Source organism: Tetranychus urticae, chromosome 1 (assembly GCF_039701765.1).
Source record: "Tetranychus urticae isolate SD_2017Ah chromosome 1, NJAU_TeUrti_SD_1.0, whole genome shotgun sequence".
In the NCBI taxonomy this organism is placed as follows: Eukaryota; Metazoa; Arthropoda; class Arachnida; order Trombidiformes; family Tetranychidae; genus Tetranychus; species Tetranychus urticae.
In genome coordinates this window covers 25841264-25868451 of record NC_142958.1, presented here as the reverse complement: position 1 = coordinate 25868451, position 27188 = coordinate 25841264, and the positions used below count along the sequence as shown (strand labels likewise).

At 31.9% G+C, this 27188-nt stretch overlaps 1 protein-coding gene and 1 long non-coding RNA gene across 15 annotated transcripts; one reads left to right on the top strand and one right to left on the bottom strand.

Annotated features, from left to right (window-relative positions):
- Window positions 1-687: 687 nt before the first annotated feature.
- On the top strand, window positions 688-26074 carry LOC107364505 (uncharacterized). Of its 10 annotated transcripts, XM_089266066.1 has the most exons (14): window positions 689-3338; window positions 13123-13280; window positions 14785-15009; window positions 15131-15347; window positions 15431-16386; window positions 18735-19240; window positions 19558-20287; window positions 20406-20792; window positions 20864-23266; window positions 23342-23999; window positions 24120-24185; window positions 24267-24395; window positions 24624-24712; window positions 24931-26074. In XM_089266066.1, exons 1-13 carry the CDS (start codon window positions 1570-1572, stop codon window positions 24688-24690), a joined length of 8271 nt encoding a protein of 2756 aa, XP_089122192.1. In that variant the 5' UTR covers window positions 689-1569; the 3' UTR covers window positions 24691-24712; window positions 24931-26074. The 10 variants fall into 10 exon arrangements, with proteins under 10 accessions (XP_089122191.1, XP_089122192.1, XP_089122193.1 ...); XM_089266067.1 differs by having other exon boundaries at window positions 20864-23999; window positions 24120-24202; window positions 24536-24712; XM_089266060.1 differs by having other exon boundaries at window positions 690-3338; window positions 23342-24185.
- LOC112539086 (uncharacterized) lies at window positions 4012-6608 on the bottom strand. Of its 5 annotated transcripts, none has more exons than XR_016197843.1 (4): window positions 6336-6608; window positions 5642-6278; window positions 4449-4829; window positions 4012-4373 (listed from the first exon to the last, which is right to left on the bottom strand). It is a non-coding gene; the product is annotated as an uncharacterized LOC112539086 (long non-coding RNA). The 5 variants fall into 5 exon arrangements; XR_016197844.1 differs by lacking the exon at window positions 4012-4373 and having other exon boundaries at window positions 4529-4618; window positions 4736-4829; window positions 6336-6607; XR_016197845.1 differs by lacking the exon at window positions 4012-4373 and having other exon boundaries at window positions 4529-4829; window positions 5642-5743; window positions 5910-6278; window positions 6336-6606.
- Window positions 26075-27188: the final 1114 nt, after the last annotated feature.

Sequence of the window (27188 nt, the reverse complement as noted above, 5' to 3'; positions counted from 1 at the left end):
TCAGATAATTTTTTGCTTGAAACTTATAAAGCTTGTATTTTTTAGGTTGTTTTTTTAGGCCTTTTCAAAAGTCAACTTTGAATAGGTTACATTTGAAAGGTCATCGTGAAAAGATTTCAACTTGAATTCAGATTGAATTGGCTCATTGATTTGTGAGCTGTAAAAATTGAAACCATTTAAACCAACAGTTTCAAGATACAGTTTTGATTGGTATTGAAGAAGCAACAAAATGCCATCAAAATTGTTATTATCATTGTAATTTGGTAAACTATTTGTGAGGTGAATAAGGATGAATCAAGGTGTGGAGTGATAAACCAAATTGTAAGTAAACCTGAAAATGCAAGGTAAAATTCAACATTTCGCCATCTTCTTCGTCTTTACTTTTTCGTCTTCTCTCATTTCTCTTCCTTTTCTTCCTTTTCTTCTTTTCTTCTTCTTCTTCTTCCAAATCTTCATCAAGCTTACCTGTTTGCCGCTACAAGTAGCATTAGATCAATAATAAGCTGAGTCAAGCGCAGGGCAACTTCAATGGGAAATAAAAAGAAGCTAACTCGAAAGATGAAATTTTGTTGATAGACAGACTCATGAAGAGGCAAAAGTTGAACTTTCTCATTCTTTATCTGTTCAAGTCCCACAGAACTTTTGGGGTTGTTCAATTGAACAGACATGAAATGAGTTTCCCTTGATGATGATGATGATGAACAAAATCTAGTCCCACAAAAATGAAAATAATACACTTTTCTTGATCTTTACTTTTTTCCTTCCACTTTTTGTTGTCAGTTAAACTTTACTCGTTTGCATTGTAACTTTGACTTTACCACTGGAAAAAAAAGACTCTCAACCATTAATAGTATTATTTTTACCTTTTATTACCTGAACAAAAAATATGGTTAAAGAGATGATGATGATAATAATAATATAATATACAATGATAATAATAATATAAAATAATATAACATTCACTTATGTATTTATCAAAAAGCAACGTAACCCATAGTTACCAAACCTAAATCTAATCAACTTACTGACCAACTATTGCTTTTTTACACTCAAAGTGATTAATGATATTGGTTTTACACTGTTATTTTGTCATAAATATCTACACACAAGAAATTATTAATTTGCTGTTGATTATGTGAGTGTTAAATTTATTGATAAATTCAATGTAAATCTGGTAAATACATCACCATTGGGATTTCAAATTTTGTGCTCTTTCTTCTGCTACACACTTGTTAACGGTTTTTGCTTTCGTCATTCTCATGTTAACGCAAAGTTTAATAAACAAGTTATGGACTCGGTTTACTGATTCCTCCAAGTTTTTGTTAATTAATCTAATTTACGTCTAAATATCCAATATATATTATGCTTGTTAATTCAACTGTCCAACTTTAATTGAAAGCCAAAATGCAGTTAAAATGGTGCAAGTGTTGTAAAAAGGTCGACAAAATGTGCTTCATGTTTCAACCCTTCTGTTTGGTTAAGCAGATGATTTTTGCGTCTCTTCTGGTGACCAACATTTTGGGTTAAATCTATGGAAACCAAGTTCACTAATTGCCAGTGCTCTTTTCAATGATTAACACAACCAACAAGTTAACTCCAGTTAATCTATTCAATGTTATTAACACAAGTCAAATGTTGTTACCAGTTATACATTTATTATTGCTTTTGTTACCTTTCTTTTTACTGGCCATTCCAATAACATCATCAACATCTCTTCCGATTGGATCGGAAACAATTTACATTTCTCATACTGGTTCAATATCGACGATCACACCTTTACAATCACCACCAAAAGATAATCAAGTTCAAGACGAAAATTTATCAACAAGTATGGATGGAAATGGAAGGGAAGTAGGAAAAGGTGTTGATAGTGGAGATAATGATGATAATGTCAATAGTGATGAAGCAGGTAAAAGAGGAGAAGAGGATAAAGAAGAAGACAAAGAAGGAAAAGATACTGGGTCAAGTTATAATACACCTAATAAATATAATAGCCAAACTGATGAAAATATTGAACCACCAATAAGTCCAATTTTGTTTGAGGAAAATAACGAGACCAAATTTTCATCCCATTATAACAATTTACAAGATCACAAATTACATTTACACCCGAGCAAATGTAATTACACTCGTGTTTGGACATCCAATTCATCCAATCTTACCCTTTATACTCCAAATTATCCTGATACATATCCACCTGGGATTGATTGTTGGATCACAGTTACCGGTTTGGCTGGGTACCATTGGTTGATTAAATTTGATAGTACAAATGATTTAGATGGTTTAACAGAATTTTCTGGTTGTGAAAAAGATTATATTACATTAGGACCAGCAAAGCATTACAATAAAGATAAACAATCACGGCAATCAGCTACATCTATCAACACTTCAATGGTTACAATCAACTTATGCAGTGATCAATCTCTTGGTGAAATCGTTTCTCTGAATGAAAATTTGTCAATTCACTTTCATACAGATCTTTCATCAACAGGTTCACTTGGATTTAAAATGATTGCCATTCCCATTGAAAAATGTCCTCAAGTAACCCTTTATGCATCCGATTCAGGTTCCAGATCTATTTTTTGTAGTGGTAACCATGCTGTTGAGTATTGGGATGAAAGTTGTCTTCTCACAATTTATCCACCATCCATCAATAACATCAATCAATCATCATCGCCATCATTGTCACCATCGACTACTTCCTCCAATTTAACTCCATGGACCTTTGAATTAACTTTTTTAACCCTTGTTTTGGACAATTATCATGGTCTCGATGAACAAAATCATTTTAAATATGCACAATCAAGCTATATTGCCAATGAATCTACGGATCAAGAAGCTTTCAATAAAAGGCGATCTACATCTTCAGAATCAACCTCTTATTGTTCCAACCGCCCTCACCTAATAATCAAAAGTAATTCTACTTTATCTGAAAGTGTTTTGATTTGTGAAGGACCTAAATCTGGTCCACCAGCAATCAGTTTAACTGGATCTTCAGTTAGTGTATCTGTTGTTACAACTTTTGCTTCAACCTCACCTTCTTCCACAGAGGACAACATTGACCCTCTAGAAATCCATGATCACGATCCAATTGGTCCAGAATTTTGTTTTGAATATTCAGCATTACCATATTCAACCTTTATTGGCTCCAAACTTTTGTGTCCTCATCAATCAACTGATTGGTATCACTTTGATTCCCACTGTTATAAGCTTTTCACTGATAATCTGGTAACATGGTCAGAAGCTGAAGCAATATGTTCCTCAACTTCAATCAAGGGTCATCTTGTTTCAATAACAGACGAAAATATTCAAAAGCTGATTGAAAAGCTAATCTCAAGGTTAGTAAATTATCACTTGACCAGCAGTGAAAATAAAATGAAAGTTATAACACAACAAATAGTTATTACATTTGAAATCTTTCATTAATGCCATAAAATAAACTTTAATAGGTGAATTATTTCTTCATTACTATAAAATATTAACGGTAAATGTATTTCAACTACCATTTTTACCCAGTGAATACATTTTAAAGCTCAAAAGATACAAAACAAAATTTCTGTTTACAGTCAACAGAATCCATGATAAACTCTGAAAACAGACTATAATGCTGATCTAACTTTCATCAGAGTTCAACCAATATGTATATCACATTATATCACATTATTTACTTATAATATGCTATTTGGGCAACCATAAGTAAACGCTTAATGAGGTGTAACCTTTACTTTTTTGTTTTTTTCTTTCAGTTCATCTTTTTTTCCTTCAATTTTTTTAATATTACCTTTTGTTTTCACAGGAAAACAAAGCAAGAATATCAACAGTTAATTGAGAGTAAATTACATGATAATATATAAGATTAGTTAGAAATGCGAGGTAGAAATTATTATGCATAAATATTCAGGCATTCATCATTGAACTCTAAAAAAGCCAGAACCCAAGTAACTCATTATTCACAGAATAATTGAAATTATTTCGAGTGATTTTTCAAGAACCAAATCTTCAACATTCATCTTAAAATTTACCGAGTTTTTTGTAGCTTTCTGTTTGTGAACTTTCAAAAGCTGTTTCTTTTCATGGTTAAGTTTGAAACTAAACAGAATGTTCAACCTTTATCTTGAATTTCTTATTTTCGTTTCCTTACTTTTTCAGAAGAAGGATCTGCAAATGAATAGGGAAAATCGCCTGTTGAAATTTTTCCATGAAATCCACTTTTTGGCAAACTTGAATCTGCAATTATTTCATTCACGAAGTGTTGTATCAATAATCAGCATTAAATTTTGATTCAGTTTAAAAATTGATTACCAAAATATCGATAACAGGCGATTGTGCAGATCTTCCTTAGTTGATCAAATATGAAAAAAGATTGATTGAAGCTGAAAAAGGAAGGAAAAAAAATTTTGAATTAGCTCATGATGAAAGATTTCAAGATTACGTGGAAAAGTGTTCACCCTGAACATGTTAATATTCAATAATATTCAAAGGATGAATGATGATGAGGGTAAAAGTTGAATGCATTTGTTGATGAGAATACTGGAAGAATATGTTTTTAATGAGTAATGTCATGTAAAGATGAATGTTGGATTCTTGTCTTTTATTCCTTCCCTTGAGCTCTGTATTGCTGATAAAGATGATGATAAACATGTTAAAAGATGAAAGTGAAATGTTGTTTGTTGACTTGAAATTTTCATCATTGAGTAAATAAGATAAAACTGAATATAAATGGTGATGGTATTACCATTGGATGATTTGGAAACCAGTCTTCTACAGTCTCTTCCTGGGTAACGTTGTTTTCAAGGGAAAACAAAATTTCAACATTATTCATTAGGAATCTGAAAGGAAAGAAAAATAACATGAAATTCTAATGAAAAGCTAATAACATGGTCAATAGCAAGTTTAATCTTGAAGCATTTGGAGTTTGTTTTTCGCATTATTGCCGGATTGATTTTGAAAGGTTCATTGCAAGTGGCTTGATTTGAGGATAAATTGAGTACAATGGTTGACAATTTACAATCGATTAAGAGGCCAAATTGAGGAAATGAATATAAATAGTGGGATGAAGGGCTAAATCCTTAAATCTTACAGAAACAATGAATTGAACAATCAGATGTGTATTAGTGTAGATCAATGATTTTGTTGATGATTAGTGTTTAGATCAACATTTTTGGTACAATTGTTGATATATGATGATCCCGGTTGATATAAATTACCAACAAATTTGAGTAATATTATTACAAAAGAATCAAGTATGATGATAATTCTTGTTCTTCTTTTCATCATCTTTTTCTTCTGCTTTTTTACCCATAATAACAATGATAGGATTTACAGATTAGACTTCTATTATAAACAAGGAATAAATATTTCACCAGGCAAAAAACAACATAAAACTGAAGAGGTTTTAAGCTAGAGATAAGGCTGAATGGGAAGACAATGAAGATTGGGAATGATGATGATAATGGTGAAGAGATAAACAGGAAGAGAATGAAAAATAACATAAGGTAAACCAGAAAGTCTGAGTAAAAAATTTACTCAATTGGAAATCGATGTTCTACTTTTTTTCACCAAATATTATGATTGTTTCCTCTAGTTTGATTCAGTTAATGTCAATTTATTATTTGATATTTTTTACTTCTTCCTATTTTACCTCTTTCTCCTTTTTAGTCATGATAACTTTAAATCAAAACATGGGATCATCAATCATCCAATTATCTTTTGCCAATTTGTTCATTTTCACATTTATTTCAATCTGTAATAAATGATCGAATGAAATCAACTTAAATTCAGGAAAATAGCTGCATGGCGATGAGAAAATTTTGTTTCCATCTTAAAGTTGCATTGTTGGAAACATTTTAAATTGATGGTTGCAATTTTCAGAAACGTTTTCCGTTAAATGTTTAGATAATCAGGCAAACCTGGACTGTAAAGCTGAACTCTTTTTTTCAATCAGAAGCAAATAAAAATGCTTTTTAAGTATGAAAATAACAAAATGCTTTCTTCACGCAATATTCCTTCTCCATGATCAATGTATATGAATTATGCATTGGAAAATGATTGTTCATTATCAGGTGAAATTTCTTGATTGATCCATGTTTCCATCCATCCGAAGCAATGAAAATAGCTTAGCAAAAACACACTAATGGTAATCCTAGATCCCGTATGAATTGAACTTAACCAACCAACATCACGTTGGATCGTTGGGTGAATCGATTCATATTTTTAATGGATTTGCATGATTTTTCAACATAACCAATAAAGCACATAATAACAGCTATCTATTAAGTCTAAAACAATAAATAAAAAATCACTAAATTTGAAAAAATAAGATGAATGTTACTCACATTGATCCAAAAGAGTTGAATGCACATTGACTGCACATGGAAAGCCAATTACCAAACGACGTATCTAATAACAAAAAAACGCTAGTAAAGGCTAGCACCAAAAATCAAGGCAAATCATGGCAAATCAAGAAAAGAACATCCTAATTGATAATCATAAATTACCAGAATTAAACTAAAAACCTTAATTAATTAAAAAAAACACAGTTAAAAAAACAGTTAAGTCAGACGTTTTACAGTTAAAAAGTGAGAACCAGAAATGCGGCAAAAAAAGGAGGGATAAGTTGAGGGATAGTATGTTAATTAAGATTGTGTTAAAGGCTTATTTTAACCAGAAAACCCAACCATCAATCAACTAAATCAACCAAGTTAATCATTTAAATCATGATATAATTTATTTTCACTGTTGATTGAACACTTTTTTTGTTCTGTAAACGCTCGTTACTCATGAAGCACAATAAAATAGATGAAAAAAGGATCTGAAAACAAATAATACAAAGTTAATGTAAGTAAAGTGTATAAAAGCAACATAATTTGGGAGTTGTCCATCAATTGTGATGAATTAAATGCACTCCCAGTTAACATTGTTGCCATTATTATTGTATTATCATGATAAAAAATGAAATAAATAATAACAGTTACTCTAGGCGTGGTAGAAGTAAACAAAATGATTGATAAAAACAAATGATTTACTAATTGAATAATCAAACGCATCTGACCCAAATTTGCCATTTTTCAACCAACAAACTCTGGTAAAAATTAAACAAAGTGTCAAAATTAGCCATTAATTTTGCAGGTTAACCATAATTTACTAACATTAATGTTATTAGAATCTGCATTTCAATATTTACCTTGAAAAGATGAAACAGAATGCTGGTAAAAATCAAAATCAATTCAACTTGTTCATTGTTTTTCAAAAATGTCTCTAGCAACTTGAAATCAGATAAATCCAGGACGGAATGGAATAGATTTGAATGAAAATTTAATCGAAAAGACATTTGAAAAATTGATATAAAAGTCTTGATTCTTCGATTGATTAAATTGACTTTTAATGGAAGAATTGCTCTTCACCATAAAAATTGATTGATTCATTAAACTGTTCCAATCGTCAATTCTTAATTCACTTTCATTGTCTATCATCATTAAACTGTTTCAGTCGCATGTTAATTAGCTTTGAGGTAAAAGTAAATTTTTGGGTCCAAATTGTTTCCATCATTATCATTGTAACTCTCAATGGCAATAATGATTATAATGATGAAAATATAAGAAATGTATTGAAAGCTTCCTTGACTTATTAATCATTACAATGATATTGATTTTTTCATCAAATGTTCAATTCAAGTCTAAATTGTCTTGCAATAAAGTTTCTACTTTTACTGTTAATTCTTGTTGCAATTTTTACAATTCACAATTGTTGACAGCAATTGTCATCATGACAGGGAGTGAGGTAAACAAAAATATGAATTTTTCCTCCAAAATTTTTCTTCTCAAAACGTTTCAAGTTTGCTTTTTCATTTTATTTTCTGATTCCTGTCATTCAGTTTTATTATAACTATCCAGTTTCATGATGATCACTTGAAAATACCTCTTCTTTGATCAGCTTTTTACTTCCAATATCAATTCATTCCCTGTTTACCTGAAAGTTACAATAAAAAATGGCTTTTCGGTTAAGTGGAAGCAAAATATTCAATATTTATTTAATGGCAAAAATTCATTTTAGGTTCACTTTAAGGCGATTCAACTGTAAACGATTAATAAATGAATAACTGAATTGAATATCAATTTAAACGTTAACTTGACCAACAGATTACAATTGAATATTTGCATTCAATGGATTTTTGTCTTCAATTTTTCAATCGATCCATGAGAAGGTTGATATTTTGGTAAATGTGCTTTCATGAGAAACTGGAAAGCTCAATGTTTCCCTTGAATTTAATTTAAAGCCTGAAATGACTAATTTGTTAAATTGACCATTTGAAAGGTTGAACCGAGTAAATTTAAAGTGTTGAATGCACAATTGAATTGAACCATTTGAATATTGCTCTTGAAGGGAAAACATTATTTTAATTTAAACATTACCAGAATGTTTTTCAATTTAAATGCTTTGCTTAACAGGTACTTTAACAAAATAACAATTTTAAAGCTGATCAAAGCAAATTATAACCATTTTTGCCTTGAAAATACAAAATTTAATCTCAATAGACTTTTGTTGAACCATTCAATCCCAATTGAAATAACATTGAACACTCAACACTAAACCTGTAGATTAAAGCAAATCTTATTAACCTTTTCTCCTATGGAAACATATTTAACATTGAAAATGAAGTTAGCCTTTAATACATTTGTAGCTTTATCCTGTAAATATCATTATCTGTTCCTAATGAATTCCAAGTAACAATGGAGTTAACATTATCAATGGTTTCCTCTGTTCAGGTTGTTCCTTGAAAATATCCATGAATAAGAAAATTGTCATCTTTATAAAGTGAATTCATGATGAGAATGTAATGAAAATGAATTTCCTTCTCATAAATTATTGCTTTCAAATACATCATGAATGCCTTTCAAGATGACAATGTGTATCCATTGAAGAGACACAAAAGGTTTTTCCATGAAAAGTAAACAGAAAAATTTGATTCTCATGTTGGAATCATATTCAATGATTAAAATGAAATGAGTCCAAATTTTATTGGCATCTTAATGTTGCAAATTGTTTCATGTTAACTTTGTTATTGAACCATTTGATCTTCAAGTTGCACTGCTTTTTTGGTTCTTTTTCTGGTTTTTTTTCTGGTGTTTTTGACTTTACTTTTTTGTCAATCTGAAAAGGTTGAAACTGAAAAGTTAATCTTCAGGGAAATAATTTTGCACTCAACTTTTTTCTTCTATCTCTCAACAGCATACAGAATAAAGAAAGTGACAGTGAAATGTATTATAACCTTTGTTTCTGTTTCAATTCATGTTTACTTTCACCTAAAAATATTGATCCTTTTCTTTTCCCATTCAATCTTGAGATTCTCAGTAAAAAAGTTGAAAAACTTTGAAAACCAATTTCAATCTCAACTGGGAATCTAAAAATTACATTAAAAATTCAAAGGAACCAGCAAAGATGCATTTCAATCAAATTTGACGTTCTATTTATAAATTATTTTGCACATTTTACTTTGTTAAATGTTCAATCACAATCAACAATTAAACTCGTTGACATTTAGACAATCTTTCAAGTTTGACAAGTTTTCAATCGACAAGTTTCACTAATTATAAATCGACAATTGAAACACATTTTCTGGTTTTCTGGTTAATGACTTACAAAGCAAAAATGTCTTTTATTCTGGTTGCATGTTTGAATTTTAAAACACAGTTGAAACATTGAGATCAGTTCAATGAAGGTTTTCTTGATCATTGTATCACAAGCATTGAAAGTTTAATCAACATTTTTGACACATTTTCTTGGATTTTGGTCTACAATTTTCCCTGTCAAAATGATGAAAAAAGATTGCATGGAATCAAAATGAATGCAAAATAAATCTTACAAGGGAAATGTTGAAGAGATTGAAAGTCAAAGTCAGAAGCAAAACCTCGAAACAGCAAACATCGATTAACTTAATCCTGAAACAGATCGTGATTAAAATCCAAATGAGTGAAATTTGGTTAATTGCTATTATGACTATTTAGATATGATGAAAGGACTGATCGAGTTGAAAAGCAGACTTTTCATTGTAAAGTCATCTTGATTCAATGACGACGCTTATTCAATCCATTTTGTCTGTAAATTTGGGTAATTGATTGTAAAATGAGAATGAAGAGAATAAATTATTTGTAGTTTAACAATTTGAACCATTTATTATTAATAGATTATCATTGAGTTCAGGGTTTACAAAAGTATTTACTTTCAACAATTTGAACAATTTTAATGAACCCAATATTGTTCAGGTTAGTTGAGGTGAAAACCAGTGAAAGGTTAGCTGTGTTAACATTGAAAGTAATTAATTAACTCAATGTTTTACGTTGCTTTTGTCCAGACCATTGGTTAGTTGAAATAATGTTATAACCATTTTGTGTTAACCAAGTTAATAATTTAACTGTCAACTGTTACTTTTGATCTGGTTAAAAAAGTGAACCAGAAAAGGGTTTTACTCTTCTTTTTGTTCACTCTTTACCTAAACTGGTAATGATGATACATTTGTGTTACACCAAAGTAAATATTATAAGCCATATCATTAGTATTGATTTTACTGGTTTATATCAACTCGGACCAGAATGAGCAACAGTAGAGGGTTGATTAAAATTTCATGCAATTCAAATTATTAATGGCGAATAATCTGTACAGTAAATTGTACAGCTTTTAGTAGAATCATTTTTTTCTTCTTGTTTCTTGGTTGGATTTTTTCGTTTGCTACCTTTTATTTCCTTCCCTGCCTTTTCATTATCATCTTAACTCCTCAATGCATTTATCATGTTACATTAAACTGATTATAATTCACAGTTTGCATCATTGAAACTGCACTAATCTGCATTAAATAATGTAAGCTTTTCCCTTTGCTTGTTAAATTGGTCGTAATTGTAAGACTGAAAGGTTGATCAAAGGCAACATCTTTTTTTGCCATAACCTTAACGTATGTTTAGTCAATAGAGCAGAAAAATGAAGTTTGAAAAAAAACTGGTAAATATCTCTGTTAACTGGTTAACTGGTTAACTTTGTTGGTTTTAGACATTGAATAAAACATTGGACAACCTTTAGGTTACATCAATTTAAACACTTTACCCGATTGATTCTTGAATGTAACTCTTTTCATTTCAAGTTAATGTTTTTATATTTCCTTTGCTCACAGAAGCTAAATGGTTAAACCCAAAATGATTATTTCAACGCTTTTTTTGCCTTCCTTAACATTTATTGATAGTTATTTCAATTCCCAGTCAAGTTGCCATATTGATTGTTATTGTAATTACAAGATTACCAACAATCAATAAGAGCTTCTGAAAGAGTTGTCATTATCTTATTCCCAGAAAGCCATTCAAAAGAAACAAGTGCTGGACCCAGAATCAAGTTTCTGGTAATTTTAGTGTTGAACAAAAATTAGAAGAAATTTTCTCTTCTCTAGCAAATTACTTCAAAATGTTTCAATTTTTCTGCAAAGATTGATCCCATGAAGAAGGGAGTGAACCTTATTACAGGAAGGTTTGATGATCACTTGAAAAAGGCTGAAAAATTGATTGGAATCAACTTGGTTTTTGAAATTTTGGTGAATCGCTTTTTTATTTACAAATACTTGAAAACATTGTAATAGTCAATCTTTTTGATTTCATTAAATGATTCTTTACCTTCAATTGTTGCAATTTATTAATGTGATTACCTAAAGGTTAATGAAGCTAATTCAGTTAACCCAAAATGTGTACATTGGGTTAGACGAGAAATGATTGTAAATCAAGTTGAAATGCATAATAATTGACTGTTTATTTAGTTTAACCAAACATTTGCTCAGTTCAATTGTTGATCTGTAAAATGATCAATTGTAGCTGTTATTCAATTGTTGCCTGATAATTGTGTAAATTGATTTTCTTTACCAGAAAACAAAATATCACTTTCACAACAATCAAACAAAAATATTGATTATTCCATGTAAATGTTGATTGATATTGATTGGTATAAATTTTAGGCTCTCAGTCTTACCAAATGTCAAACTATTTTGATGGATATTTTTGGGTTCCTCTTCCGGACCAAACTATTATCTTAACCTTTTTAATATTGCTTTTAGTCTTTTTATTTTGTGGATGAATCCGATTGTCTTGGTTGTTGTTCAAAGTAGAGTCAATAGAGTCTCACGAATGGCGGAAATTGTTCATTTTTTTGGGTTTCTTGTGTCTTGAGTTTAGTTATTTTCCCATGAAAACATGATTACAATGAACCTTGTTCAGAGTAAATAAGTTGTAATTTGAGAAATTTGAGGAATCAATGTCTCAATGTTTCCATACTTCTTGTATTGAGATTCATCTTATTTACTTTGTATTATTAGCAGTTAAATGTATCTAAATTGGCGGATCTTTCATTCAAATTAATGTTCAATTATTGGATTACATTTAGTTTTGCTTAGACAAGCATTTTTGGAAGGAAACTTCCCTGGTTATCATCATTTTTTGGGTTCAATATAACGTTATAAAGGGTTAAGTAAGCAAAATGAATTGACTTTACAATTGGATAGCTTTTCAAGTATCATTATTATTACAAGGAAGGAAGAAAGTTATGTAAATCTTGAATAAATCTTGAATTATAAAATATTATTTCTGTGTAACAATCATTAAAATATGCTTACTTTAACATACTGATACATTACAACCAATGTATACATTTGTTGATCATAAAAATTGTATTGTTATATTGTATTCAGAGCATTGGGTAAAAATGTTGAGTTTCAATAATAAACAGCTTTTTCAAAGGTTGTATTGTATTCCGATTGTAACTTGAAATATTATAATATTTATTATTGATGAAAATTGTGAATTAGGTGAGACAGGTTTTCATTGAGCTTTTCATTGTTTCTTTCACCTTATTTTGGTTCCATCATTGATTTATATTTTGGTAAAACAAGAAATCAAATTTGCTTTTCTTTTATTGTTTCCTTTGATTACTTTAATGGCCATAAAATTAGCCAAGATACAGGAAATATCCCTTTCTATTAACAATGAGATTTCTGGTATTATCTGTTGTTCAGATTCTTGTTCACCTTTTAGTTGGTGATGTTGATATAAATTAATGTTCTGTTAATTGTTGTTCTCTTTTTGCGATTTATTTTAGAGAAGAAAAACATGACTTCAGTTCAGGTGATTCAGTTGAATCTGACGAGAGTTTAAGTGACCTTAGTAGCGGAAAATATTTCTACTGGATTGGTGCAACTGACGCTAAACACGAGAATCACTTTCAATGGGTTGACGGATCTGCATTTAGTTTTACAAGTAAGTATTGATTGATTTGTCTAGAGAACACCATTTTCTGGCTGTTTGGTGAAAGACATGGTTAACCCAATTGCACATTTATGCTTAAACGGGCTAACATTAATTTCTTTCAAATTATTACTCTGTCGGTTTGAAGAGAAATGCAAACTGAGTCCATTAGTGCTTTTAAAACATTTCTCTGATGAAAAGTTCTCGAGAAAATCTAGTTCGAAGTTGCCACTTCGATCGCTTTTTGTACGGTTATGGAAGCAGATTTTTTCATGAAACTTCTGTCACTTATGTAACTTTTGATGACAAACCATGAAATGAACTTATTTTGAGAAATATAATTTTCTATTTTGTGTGAAACAGATAGTTCGATCGCAATTTAAACTGACTTATTTTTGTGACCGTAAAATTTAGAGAATTGAAACTTATTATTTTTCAATAAAAATCGTTTCTAAATATCATGGATGAAATACTTTATTCAGTGTATCAATGGTTTTCTTGATTTTGGCCTTTGGACTAAAAACTTTGAGTCTCATTATTTCGAGAATGGTATCAACTACAGACACCATTCTTTAACTAATCATTAGTCTTCATTAGCAACTATGATATATTCAAAAGATGAAATTATTCAAGATCCTACAGACAAAGTTATAGCGTTATCTTATTCATGTGTCAATAGCGAAACTTGATTTATAAAGTTAAATGGTTACTCAAACGCGGATGATTATCAATGAATTAGCGCAGACTTTATTTGGTATTAAGTTATATCATGTTGTAGCCCATAAGAATACCTAATGATTCGTCAAAGAACGGTGATTTTAGTTGAACCATTCTCGAAATAATGAGACTCAAAATTTTTAGTTCAAAGGCCAAAATCAAGAAAACTATTGATACACTGAAAAAAGTATTCGCTTCATGATATGCAGCAACAATTTTCACGTCCAAATATTCATTTTCACAACTCTAAAATTTACGGTCACAGAAATAAGTCAGTTTAAACGAAAATCGAACTAACCTGTTTTACACAAAATAGAAAATTATATTTATCAAAATAAGTTCATTTTATGGTTGGCCATTAAAGGTTACTTGAGTGACAGAAGTTTCATGAAAAAATCTGAATCCATAACCGTAAAAAAAGCGAACGAAGTTTCAACTGTCAACTCGATTTTCTCGAGAACTTTTCATCAGAGAAATGTTTTAACGGCACAAATAGACTCAGTTTTGATGTCTCTTCAAACCAAAAGAGTCGTTATTTGTGAGAAATTAATATTTGGCCGCTGTTGCCCATTTATTTCAATCCGTTTTCAATATGTGTGTAAAAGAGATAGTTGTGTTGATTTGGGTTTGTTGTAACAACCTTATGCACTGTTTTAGACTGTTTATGAAAGTCTTTCAGTGTTTAGTCTTTTCGGTTTGGAGTTTTACGAACTTTTACGTCAATTTTAATGTTTTTGCTTGTATTTTGACCATTGATCTTGCATTTTAATCGTATTTTGAATTGTTTGTTTCTGGTTAGATTGGTTTACTGGTTGGCAAAAGATGGGAAGTAACATTAAATACGGTAAACAGCCGAGTGATGACGGTTTCTCTGACCAGGATTGTGTTGAGATCCGTAATAAGTTTAAATATGCGTCCAAAGGTTTTGGTTCAACGGGTGATCATTATTATTGGAATGATATTTCATGTGAATCCAGGAACGCTTTCATTTGCCAAGTCCCAATAAATAAACAGCAAAATGAAGGTAAATTTCTATTAACCTCGTTATCCTTAATATTTGGTAAACCTTTTGGCTTAGCTTTTTGTTTGTCCAATGATCCTTTGATTTAATACATTATGTAACATTATTACCCTTTTGTCAACAGGTACAGTTGAAACAAAGGAGAATCCAGTCAATAACATTTTGTCTTGTGGTAAAGATATAATCTTAAGTATCCAGCATAACTGGGAAGTTTTAACAACACCAGGTTATCCAAATCCATATCCAAATAATTTAAATTGTACATTTACTATTTCATCAAATGATGATTACCTTGTTGAGCTTATTTTTACTGATTTTATTTTGGAAGAAGGTGATCCAAAGTAAGTTGAATAAAACCCTTTCAAACATTGAAACAAAAACAATGTCAATTCTTAACCTCTTAATATTGTCTTTGCTTTTCTAGTTGCCAATACGATTATCTAAATATCCGAAGTTATTCTAATTATTTGAAATCCAAATCACATAACCACCATCACGAGTCATCATTAATCTCCTCCTCGCATTACTGTGGTGACTACAATTCAAAGATTAAGCTTTTACGAACTGTTGGTAAACATATTCGCCTTGATTTGGTTACTGATGAATCGCACACTTACAGAGGGTTTCGAGGAGAAGTCCGATTGTTACCAGATGCAATAGCTAGTCGACCAGCTTCATCCTCGTCTTCACCCAAAGTAACCAGTTCTTTCTCATCCTCTGCATCTTCCTCCAACCCTGAAAGTCGAACGCTTTGTGATGATAAAATGTTTCAACCATTTGAAGGCGATTGTTATCTAGTCTCATCTTACCCTGAAGTTTCTTGGACAACAGCTCGCCGTATTTGCAATGATATTGACTCTGAGATTTTGGTTATTCGTGATTATGATGATGAACGACGAGTTATCGACTTTTTCACTGCCACAAATCTTGATAGATTTTCAAGTGACCTTTCAAGACCTGTGCGAGCCTTTTGGATCCTTCAACCCAAAAATTCAGTTTTCGCAACCCAAGAGCTTTTACCCAGCTTTGAAGATGAAGAGGGCAACAGTGTTGTCACTGGGTTGATCAATAATCGCCAACGTCAACAGGTTTCTCCATTTACTTCCACCTCAACCACCCTTTCAAGTAACAAAAATAGCAGTCAGTTTCGATCGATACTGGCCAAGGGCATTAAATTTGGATCCAGTAAAACTTCCAATGTTTGGTTATCCGACAAGTTGGTTGGTGAGACTTTTGGTCCAACTGAAATGAATGAAGAATATCAAGAAAACAGAAAAATGTGCAATATTTTCTCAATTGATTTATCTAATCGAAATATTGAATATCGATCAGTTGAATGTAATCACCAAGCTGGATATATATGCAAGAAAAAATCAGTTGGTAAGTAAACTTTCAATATTTTCCCAGTTTTTCTGGTAATCAAAAAATACTCCACATTCAATGATTCATTTCGCCAAATGAACATCAATATTGTCATCAATTCATTTAGTCATTTCACTTTAACACACAATTTATTTAAACTGGAAAACAAATTTCCAACATTTCTCTCATTGAATATTGATTGACCAGAATTTTGGCAATTTTGGGCTTGTTTGGATCACCTAATAGTTTCAATTGAATTTGTTGCCACAATGGTTTTACATTCCTATGAAGTTGGAGAAAACATTTTCCATTAGTTAAATGAAATCTTCCTATTGAAAGGATTGAAAGACGATTGACAATCTTATTAAATAAGCTGAAACAGTTTCTTTTGATTGATTGTCAACCAACAAGGTTCACATTTGCATGACTGATTATATCAATATGTAGCAGTTTATTTATCAATTTGATTAACATCATCATTTCATGAGAGATTCATGTTAACCAAGTCCAACAGATTAATAATTTTGAAAGCATAATTGATTGGTGTCTCTCTTTGGACACACAGTTTTCATACTAAGAAATGGCTATGAATAGAATCATTACTCAATTTTCCAGGTAAATTGGGAAACAGTTGAGATTTGTTTGCACAGTAATTGTCAACTTTCATCTTGACCCATTGAACAAAAAATGACCAACAAATGGTTGAGTGAAAAGCAAATAGCAATGGAAAAGGTTGAACCAATAATTCATATCTTTCTTCATGTCGTTGTATTTCTGTCAACATTAGGTTCATCCTTTGTTATTTCACATCTATCACTGAATCTGATCAATATGTCACTTGTATCATCATAAAGATTACATGTCAATACATGATCACAATCAATTTCAAGTTTTCCTTCCATTGTTGGTCAGTTTAGCATTTTTCAAAATCGATACTAAAAATGGATTGTAATCATGGCAATATAGAGAAATGTTGAACCATTTAGGTTGAATCTATTTAATCAGGAAACGTAATTTGTTTGGTGATTCATATCACGATTCACAGTTGTTCAATTAATTTACATACCAACATGTAATGTTTACTTGTTTACAAAATAAAAACCAACTTGAAATGAAAACACAAAGAGATTCATTGAATTGCTTCAGAGCTCTTGGAAAAGGTAATATTTTTGTCAAAAAGGTTACGTGCAAATGTTGACAAGAATTAACATTGAAAATATTTACAATCAAGTCAAGCAATTTAACTAATTAATTTATTCAATTAGGTTGTTTAAGGTAATTTCACTTGAAAATAAATAAGCCAGAGTTAAAATTCAGATAGAGTTTCTTCGTTTATTAATCTTTAACCTTATACAAAATTATAGACTAAAATCACAACAGAAATGGTCGTTTTAAGATTACAAATAATAAAGGGTCTTGTGATTGGTAAGGTTCAGGGAATGTTGAATAACTGTTTATTATCTCGTATTGTTGTAAAGCTCAATCAATGAGATATTTTGTTTCTTCTTTAGATTCCTCTGCAGTTTTTGATATGTAATGTTTCCTATTTTCCGAGGTTTTCAGTGGTTTTAGACTTGGATTTTAGTTATCATCTCCTTCCCATGTGTTTAATGGATGATAAGATTGAGTTGAACTGAATTACTCCAATGAATCAAATGGATGTTCTCTTTTTGCTTTTGGTTGAAGTGAAATTATTCCCAGTCTTCAATTGTCTCCTAATTGTTTTTGATCCATCCCAGTTGGAGTTTTTCCATGTTTATGTTTTTAGCTTAAACTCTTGATCTCTGGTGCAAATTGACGAATTATAGTCGGTAATTTGCAAATATCCTTTGTTCAGGTCGATTTAATTGTTGAGAAATGGAAGATGCAATCAAAAATGAACCTGAGTCTCTTGGTTGGCAATTTTTATTCAAGTCTATTTGATTTGGCAACGGTTTTTAACAAAATTGAATATTGATTGAACCGGACTTTACTTTGATTGTTTCTGACACGAATGAATTAAGAATAAACTATTTGATGGAATTGGTAGATGCATGAACTATTCAATTTTAACTCAAAACACAAATAAAACAACAAATTGCAAATTTGGTAAACTCAATTGAATTAAAACTAAAATATCACAATTATTGAAAGGGAAAAATTGGTAATTTAGCTGTAAGAGCGCCATCTCTATTGTTAAAAAAGGTTTAAAAGGGACATCTTTTCCACCCCCTTTTTTAAATTAACCGTTTCTTTGTTTTAATTTATTAAGCATTGATTGAAAACACAAGTCTTGAATCTGAATACAACCTCTAATTTATCTCATTTTTAATTAATGTTTTTCTTATGTTCATTTTTAAATTCCTGATGGCTCTGGACTCTAATAGATTTAAGCGAAGTTCGCAATTTGACGTTAACTAATCAAATAAATGGATCTTTGGATTCGCCCAATTACCCTGGACTCTATTTGAACAATTTAAATTATCATGTGAATATCACAAGCTTGGACCGTCATTCAGTCATTGTCATCTGGTTTGATGTTGTTGAAATTGAATGGCAACAAGAGTGCCTCTACGATTATTTAGAGATAATTGAAACAAGTCTTGGTTCCAAGGAACGTATCTGTGGTCTTATTGAATCTGGTGATCATCTAAATAATTTAACATACTTTTCTAAGTCTCCTCGAGTAACCATCTATTTTCATACGGATTACTCAAATCGTGGAACTGGATTCAAGCTCAATTGGCGTATAATAGATCCGAGTTGGTGTTCTAGACCTTTAACGATCACTTCAATCAATAAAACTGGCTTCATCGAATCTCCAGGTTACCCCAATTGGAGTCTCCCTTCACTCAATTGCTCATTTATTCTCGTTGCACCTAAAGATAATCTGGTAAGTTTGATTGCTTCTGATAATATAGTTCGTAATGCTAAATCTATAAGCACTCTTAGAGACGTTATATTAATTTATTTAATATAATTCAATAAAACATCTTAAACAAAATTAGTTTTCCAATTTAAATTACATTACTAGAGTATTTATAGGAATTAATGTCTAAATCGCATCAAGACTTTGAACTTGTGAATTATTTATGATATCATTATCATTATTGTAGCATTTATTCCAAGGGATTAGGAATAGAACATCAAAACATCTTTCATATGATTTAATGTGTCCAACAACCCTAAATTCTTTCTCTTTCATTTTAGATCCTGCTTACCCTTATTGATTTTAATCTTGGACAAGCCAAGCGTACACTTCGTGATAATCGATGTCGAAATCGGTTATCTTCCAATTCCGAATATCTCCTTCTTGAATTAGATGGCACTAGGAATATAACTTTATGTGGCTCAATTGAAAATAAAGATCTTCTTACTGGTCAACAGTTTCTATCCTATGATAATACTCTTAAAATTCACTATCAAACACGCCGACGAAAGTTCCACAATCCGTTTCAAAATTTTCGTGGTTTCAAGTTCAAATATGAAATAGTCACACGCTTACAAACCATTCCTACTATTCTCTATCTCCAAGCCAATACATTTGGCCGGCTAACAAGTATGAACTATCCGCACAAAGCTCCATCAAACCTGAACTATACTGTCTATCTGAGGACTCAGGTTGGATTTAAAATTGAATTACGTGCTTCCAGATCTAGTCAGATGGCCATCACATCAAATCCCTGTTCCCCATTCAGCTTGTTCAAAGATTTTTCAATATCTTTGGTAGATTCATACGGATCAACCGATTTGAATCCTCCGACGCCCAATATTTGGTCACTTTGTAAATTATCTAAAAATGGTAAAAATAATTTGGCAGATTATCGTACTTTTATTTCAAGATTTCACACTCTTAAAATACTGATTTCCAATCTGAGTCCGAGTAACCATGAAACAGACTCTGGTCATACATTCCAATTGATCTATAAAACAGATTCAGGTAAAGTATGATTTTAAACAAGATTTGATACAATTATTTACACAATTTCATACTTTCAATCTGTTTAAAAAAATCTTCTAATCCTATAAAAATCTCTTTTTTTTATTCAATCATTTAGATCCTTTTTTGTTGAATAAAACTAAATTTCTCGCTCGCGATTATCCAGTGGACTCCTGTATTTATAATCCATGCAGCTCAAATGGTATCTGTGTTAATCGAACAACATCTTCAGGTCAACCAATATCACTGTGCCAATGTTCAGCTTATTGGACTGGATTGTTTTGCCATTTAACTTTGTGTGATCTTAATGTTTGCTCCAACAATGGTGTATGTAAAATAAATTTCGAGACAAACGACTATGTTTGTCATTGTAATAGAGGTTTTACTGGTCGTAATTGTCGTGACTCGGTTGGTACCTGTGATCGAACTAATCCTTGTGGTGATTCAGGAAAATGCACATTAATTAATGGAAATCCAGTCTGTGAATGTCCACCTTGGTTGGAGGGTATGATTTTGAAACTTTATTAGAATAGAGATTCTTTATTACTAATTTCTACCATCTAATCTTTTCTTTAGGCCGTTTTTGTGATAAATTTCGACTTCATATCCACTATAAACCCTTGAGTCAACGAATGCTTGAGGAACCATTTTGGCTTGGATTGATTACAGTGGCTGTTGTTTTGGCTTTAATATCTCTTGTATATTGTTTAAAAAAGAAATTTGCTGAAAAGATTGAGAAATTTTTCGAAGAAGAAATTGAAAAAAGTAAAACCTTGACAGCGTTTGGATTAACCGATATGACTTCAGGTGGTCACCGATACAGTTTAACATCCAACTTGGGAGTATCTGTAAATGTAACTCCAGTCAATAGAAGCCCTCCTCTCCCCAGATCTCGATCATCTATTATTGGACGTATCTGTAAACGTGGTTTAAGATCATCAAATGCTGGTCATTTATCAGATTCTGAGGTTGCCCATCGAAAAGAAAAGGACGATGGTTACTCAGATACCGAACTTACTTCTGGAACAGGAGGCAGTGGTTTTGGTAGCTCAAGACGAAAATTTCCTCCTTTGCTATTTTTTTCATCAAAATCAATGGGTAATTCAGCTTCTGGCCTTGTATCATCATTTGAACGAGATGAAAAATCTCGAATTTTATCAAGCCTTGTCTCAGGTGGCCTTAAATCAAAGGAAAGAAGGATGAGCCTTGATGACTTCATTCGATTGAGTGAATCAAAAATTCGCAGTAAAAAAGCGGCTCTTTTCGATTTGCGATCAGGTCAACAAGCCACACAAGATTCCTCTTCTGATGCCGAGCAAAAATTGTCACCCGTCTCTTCCAGGAAGTCTTACGATCTTTTTGTAAATCCTCAATCATCATCATCATTATCACATGCAGTAATGTCAGCTCGAGCTCTTTCTCGCCTTCAATTTCATGCGATTCGAGAAAACTCACAAGAAGATCAAGAATACCATGAAACTTCCATGTCAGAAGGATACAGTCCAAAGTTGAATTCAATTATTGAGGTTGAACACTCTAAGCGATTAGAGAAGTTAATGACTCAAGATTCCGAGGTTGAAGGTATTTTAACAAATATTGAACATATTCAAAGCATTTCCAAGTCATGCCTTCGATTAGATAAAGATGCTAACAATGGAAGCTCAAGCGGAGGATCAAATGGCGGTCTCATTGCGAGACCCCGATCATCATTTCGTATAAAACGCAGCCCTTCACCGCGTCGACCTCCTAGTGATTTATCAAGTTCGAGTGACTCGGGATCGCCCAATCATATCACTGTGCCTGAAATAATGGTGACTCGGGCATCAGTTGAATATCAGGACATTTCAGATTCTGAATTACCTCCAATACCGGGGCCAGGAAGACATTCGCCGACGATTATTACTGGTTATGAGATCCGAATCGATTCACCAGATGATGATGATAATGATAATGAAGGGGAAGATCTAGATGTTAATGGTAAAGGATATCATAGGAATAACAATGCAGGTTCACCTCATGGTGAACGACGAAATGAAGACAGTTACATTGACTCTATTGATCATGGTTTCTGTCAAGATATGGATAGAAGTAATGATGACAGGAAACACTCACTATCGCCAGCAAATGAATCACTTGCAGCGAGAAGATTATCCGAACCACCTTGTATTCCTCCTGAAATGAGACAAAATAAGGCTAAAAATTACAAAATGGAGTCAAATCGGCCTTCTTTAGAATCCAATGGAAGAAAATACTCTTTAGAGTTGACTGTTCCTCAGATAACAATTAACAATGACGATGGTGGACAAATCAGTCACTGCCATGGTTTACAGCCTGAGTTGAAGGCTGTCTCTGCTCATACCATTTCAGAATCAAATTTAAGCACCTCAGGATATTCATCATTTTCATCACCAGGAATTTCAAGAACCAATTCATCTTCACCTATTTTGGATGAAATCGGAGGAGTAGATACAAATTTACAAAGTGTATTCATACCAGAATCTATTGATGTCCCTCCTGGCTCCATCTCAGATGGATCTGGACGAGTTAGATTACCAAATCAACAGCAGCCACCTCATTTTAAGAAAAGCTCAAATTTTGGTAATTTCTTGACCATTCCAGCTGTCAATTATGCACCGAGAAACTCTTCCTCAGTTAAACGTCGAATCATGAAGAGTCGAGAAAATTTGAAATGTATCGGAGAAAATTCAGGTCCATCTAGTCCAAGGAGATCATCCATGCAAGATCCGCTAAGTCCAGGGACTTCGAGTCATGGAAGCCAGTTTATGACTGAAGTAGTATACGGAGGCCCTGAGAGACTTGAACCCGATTCAGGTTCAGAATTATCTGATGTTCGTGTTCCACCAACTTTATTGGCTAAACGAGAAAGACTGTTGGCAATGAAGCAAATCCATAAAACAATAGGAGTTCCACCAAGCTCTTTAAGGGAATCAAGATCTCAAGCAATTAGGAACAAATCAGGTAATAATACTTTATCCTTAGATGATTATGTTATGGGTGAAAGCGATGAGTTACTTTTATATGGAACTGGTTCAGGTTTAACCAAAGCAAGTTCAGGATCATTATTAACCTCACATATTGCTCAACAACGTCCTCGAAGTCCAATGATGCGTGTTAAACCTCCAATTCAAAGGAATCCTTCTTGGCCTGGATTAATTAAATCGATAACAACTTCATCTGATTCAGATGAGACTGATATGCAAATGGTAGCAGTCGACGACTATACTTTCCGTGAGCTTAGATCTCCAGGACGTAGTCGATTCAATCGTCGTCTTTCTTCAAAGAAGTCAGTTTATCACGTTTCATCTAAAAGTTCCCAAAGTCTGTGTGAACCAGCAATGGCCACATCATCATCTTCCTCTTCGTCCAACAAATCAAATAGAGCAAGCTGCGGGTTAGGAGGCAATGTTAATAGACATCGACCAATGACTCGTACAGATTCATTTCCAATGAGACGCTATTATGGTGATCAACAGCAAGGAGTTTCAGGTGTGCGATCAAAAGACAAATCATCTCCCATTTCAACGTCCTCCTCATCTTCATCTGAATCATACCTTTCCACTAATGACGATGAATTAATGGCGACAATGCATTCAACTAGGAGTCTGAATGCGTACAGTCCATGTCCACCCAGTCCAAGGGGAGTGAAGTCAGCATCGCCAAGAGGAAGTTTAAGGAGACTTGATTCTGAAAGGTATGATGACCATAATAAGTCTTCGAAGGGTTGGACAAAATCTTTCAGAGCAACCAATTTAGGGAAAGAGTCAAGGAAAATGTCAATCTCAGACACTGCACTCTCATTTGATACCATCAGGTCAGGACGAGGTCATGGTAAATCTTGGTATGATAGAAGAGCCAAATTGAAATCACCATCTCAAAGGTACACCGGAATCATAAGTAAATCAAATTGCGTTTATTTTTACAATGTAATACAATTTCATTTCATTTAAAATAATTTTAGCTTACCAACAACTGGAGATTCAGAGGACGCGGATATAATTGTTCAACCAAGAAGCCGAAGGAAAGTGTCCAAAATGATGACATCACCAGCAATCAATCCCTCAGTTAGTCCTAATCAGGGTGATTCAAGGTAAGGTCTGTTCAGTTGCGAAAACTTTAATTGAAAAGACAAATTTTTAAAATCGAAATATAAACATAACAATTTTAAATTAAAAACCCAGTATCAACAATAAATTGTCATTTAAATATTCTTTTCAATTTTGTTCTCAGCGACGAAACTTGGAGTGAAAGTACAATTTTGGTTCGTCAAATTAAAAAACCTGATTAATGCTCATTGTGCTTCCAATTTTTTCACCAGCTCAAGGATCAACAAAAATCGTTATGGAATGATCAGAATCATAAAAAATATGGAATATCATAGATAGATAAAGAACTGTAACCTCTAAAGTGAATATCTTTTTCATTGTAAACTATTGTAAAGGATTGTTTGCTATTGTTAAACGTTCCTCAAGAAATTACTAATGGGATTTGATTCAAGCTTAACTTAAATCTATCAATATCACGAGGATATTACAATTTAAATGAACAAGCTGTTGATCAAGCTCATTAGTTATACTTTTACACTGTGAATAGATTAATTGATTAACGTGTTTTTCAATTTCTAGATACTATTATGCCCGATAAACCTGGAGGCTCATCTGATAGTGAGAAGCCCAAAGAGGATGACAAAAAGAATGACAAAAAGAAGACTAAACTTCCACCCCTCACACCATCGATTAGTGGTAGTGAAACAGCATCACCCGAAATTAATCGTAATCTTGATGAGCTTCGTAACAGAGAGGATTTAACTGCATGGCTTGACGATATTGAGGAAGAAAGAAAATCTGAAGTTGAGCGTCGACAGAAAGAGCGGCGAACAATAAGACCCAGTCTGTATAATCGGCGCCGAATAACCAGACCTGGAACTGATATTAAAAAGGAATTGGAAGAGTTGGCCTTAGAGATGAAACGTGGAGGCTGGCAAGAAGAACCGAGTCCTTTGAAACTTGATTCAGAAAAGAAACCAGAACATGGTAGAATAATGAAAAGAATAATTCCAACTGTAGATGATCCCACTACTCCGACCATAGACCTCTCTCCATCACCAACATTTACACCAAGATATGGACTTCTTTTTGATTCCACCGATGCATCGCCAGAAATTAGCATCCGAATGAACAACAACACACCAATGACTATTAGAAATGCCTTGATGATATCGATCACTTTATTTTGTTTTAGTCTAATAATATTGGCCGTTTCTATTTACAAACTCAAATATTCTTAGGTAAACTTGCGTTCAATATTGATTAAAATTTATTTAATTGTTTCGATTTTGGCGAAAATTTGCTCCAATTTAATTTGTTAATTAAAAATATCGATTCAATATAAAAATATAAATATATATATTTAAATTTTTATTTATGTCACCATTTCTAACACTTTTTAACAGTCAAATTCAAAGCTCCAATTTCGTATAATTATAATTTGATCAAAGCAATTGAAAAATTTTACTTTATCTATTAATCATTTGAAATGACAAAATTGGAAGCCAAAGATTTATCTGTTTCTATAATTCAATTGTAATCAAATCGTTTTTTTCTGCTTCCAGACTCACCTGTTATTTGAATAAACGTGAAAATCTTGAATACTTGAATTATATGCAAACCAATGAAAAGAAATTTGATTGTAAATTGTTAAAAGGTGTAAACAAAAATGTACCGATTGATGCATCAATTTTGTTACAATAAATCTGACGAGTAAATCAAATTTAACAAGCAAATTCAATGTAATTCCGACCAATCCAGTTTATATTAATATAACAGCAATTTGTCTCAGGCTATATCAACAAGCTATTATCAAAGCAATAATTGAATGAAGTGAAAATAGCTAATGAAAGAGCCAAAAAATGGGCAAATTAATTTCAATTATGACCAATCATAATGTTAATGGCGAAAAGGCCAAAATGGCAAAAAAAGATGCGAAACCGATTTTCAAATGGACGCCAAAAGGCAATAAAATTAATGTGTTAGGCTGTTGATAGAAATGATTTAATAGTAAATAGTTAAGGTGCAAATATTGTAATAATGATTGTAACCATAATCATAGAGTAGGCCTAAAAAATGTGTATTGTAAATTGAGTTGAAAAGTAAAAGAAATAATCGCAAAAGTGACTCAAAATAAGGTGTTTCAAGAGGAACCATGAAAATGGCTTTTCATTGAAATGAACAACAAGGAGAAACAAATTTCTTAACAATGAACAAATTGACCAAACAAAAAGATGTTTCAACAATAATGATCAACAATTTAATAATGGTTGGCTGATGTAAAAGCTAATGGACCAGTTAATATGAAGGGTTACCATTGATTGTTGGCCAAATAGATTCCAATAGTCACGTAAATCATCATTGAAAGTGTTGTGATTGAAAAATAAGTGCTATCATCATCATCATCAGCTAAACAATATTTTTATTTACAATCAACAGCAATTTAGATGATCAGCCAAAAAAAAGATGAGTTTTTCACCTTTACAGTAAACCGTCACGCTAACTGTTTCCAGTTAAATAGCTACAAATGAATACAATTTAGATGAATAAGTAATTTAGTTAATCAGCACCATTGGCTTAATTAGCTTTTCCTTTATAATATTGCATTTCAATATTCATTTGTAGTCATTGTTATTCAATGAATGGCAACGCATTCAATACATTATCGCAATTTGGTTAAATTGTTGCCATGATTTTTGGTACCAATCATAATTTCATTGATTGTAGACTTGGATAAAGTATAATAAGAAAAATAAGGTTATTGATTAGAAAATGGAAATTAAATCAAATTGATTTGTTAATTTCAATTCAATTGGATTTGCTTAATTTGAGTAACA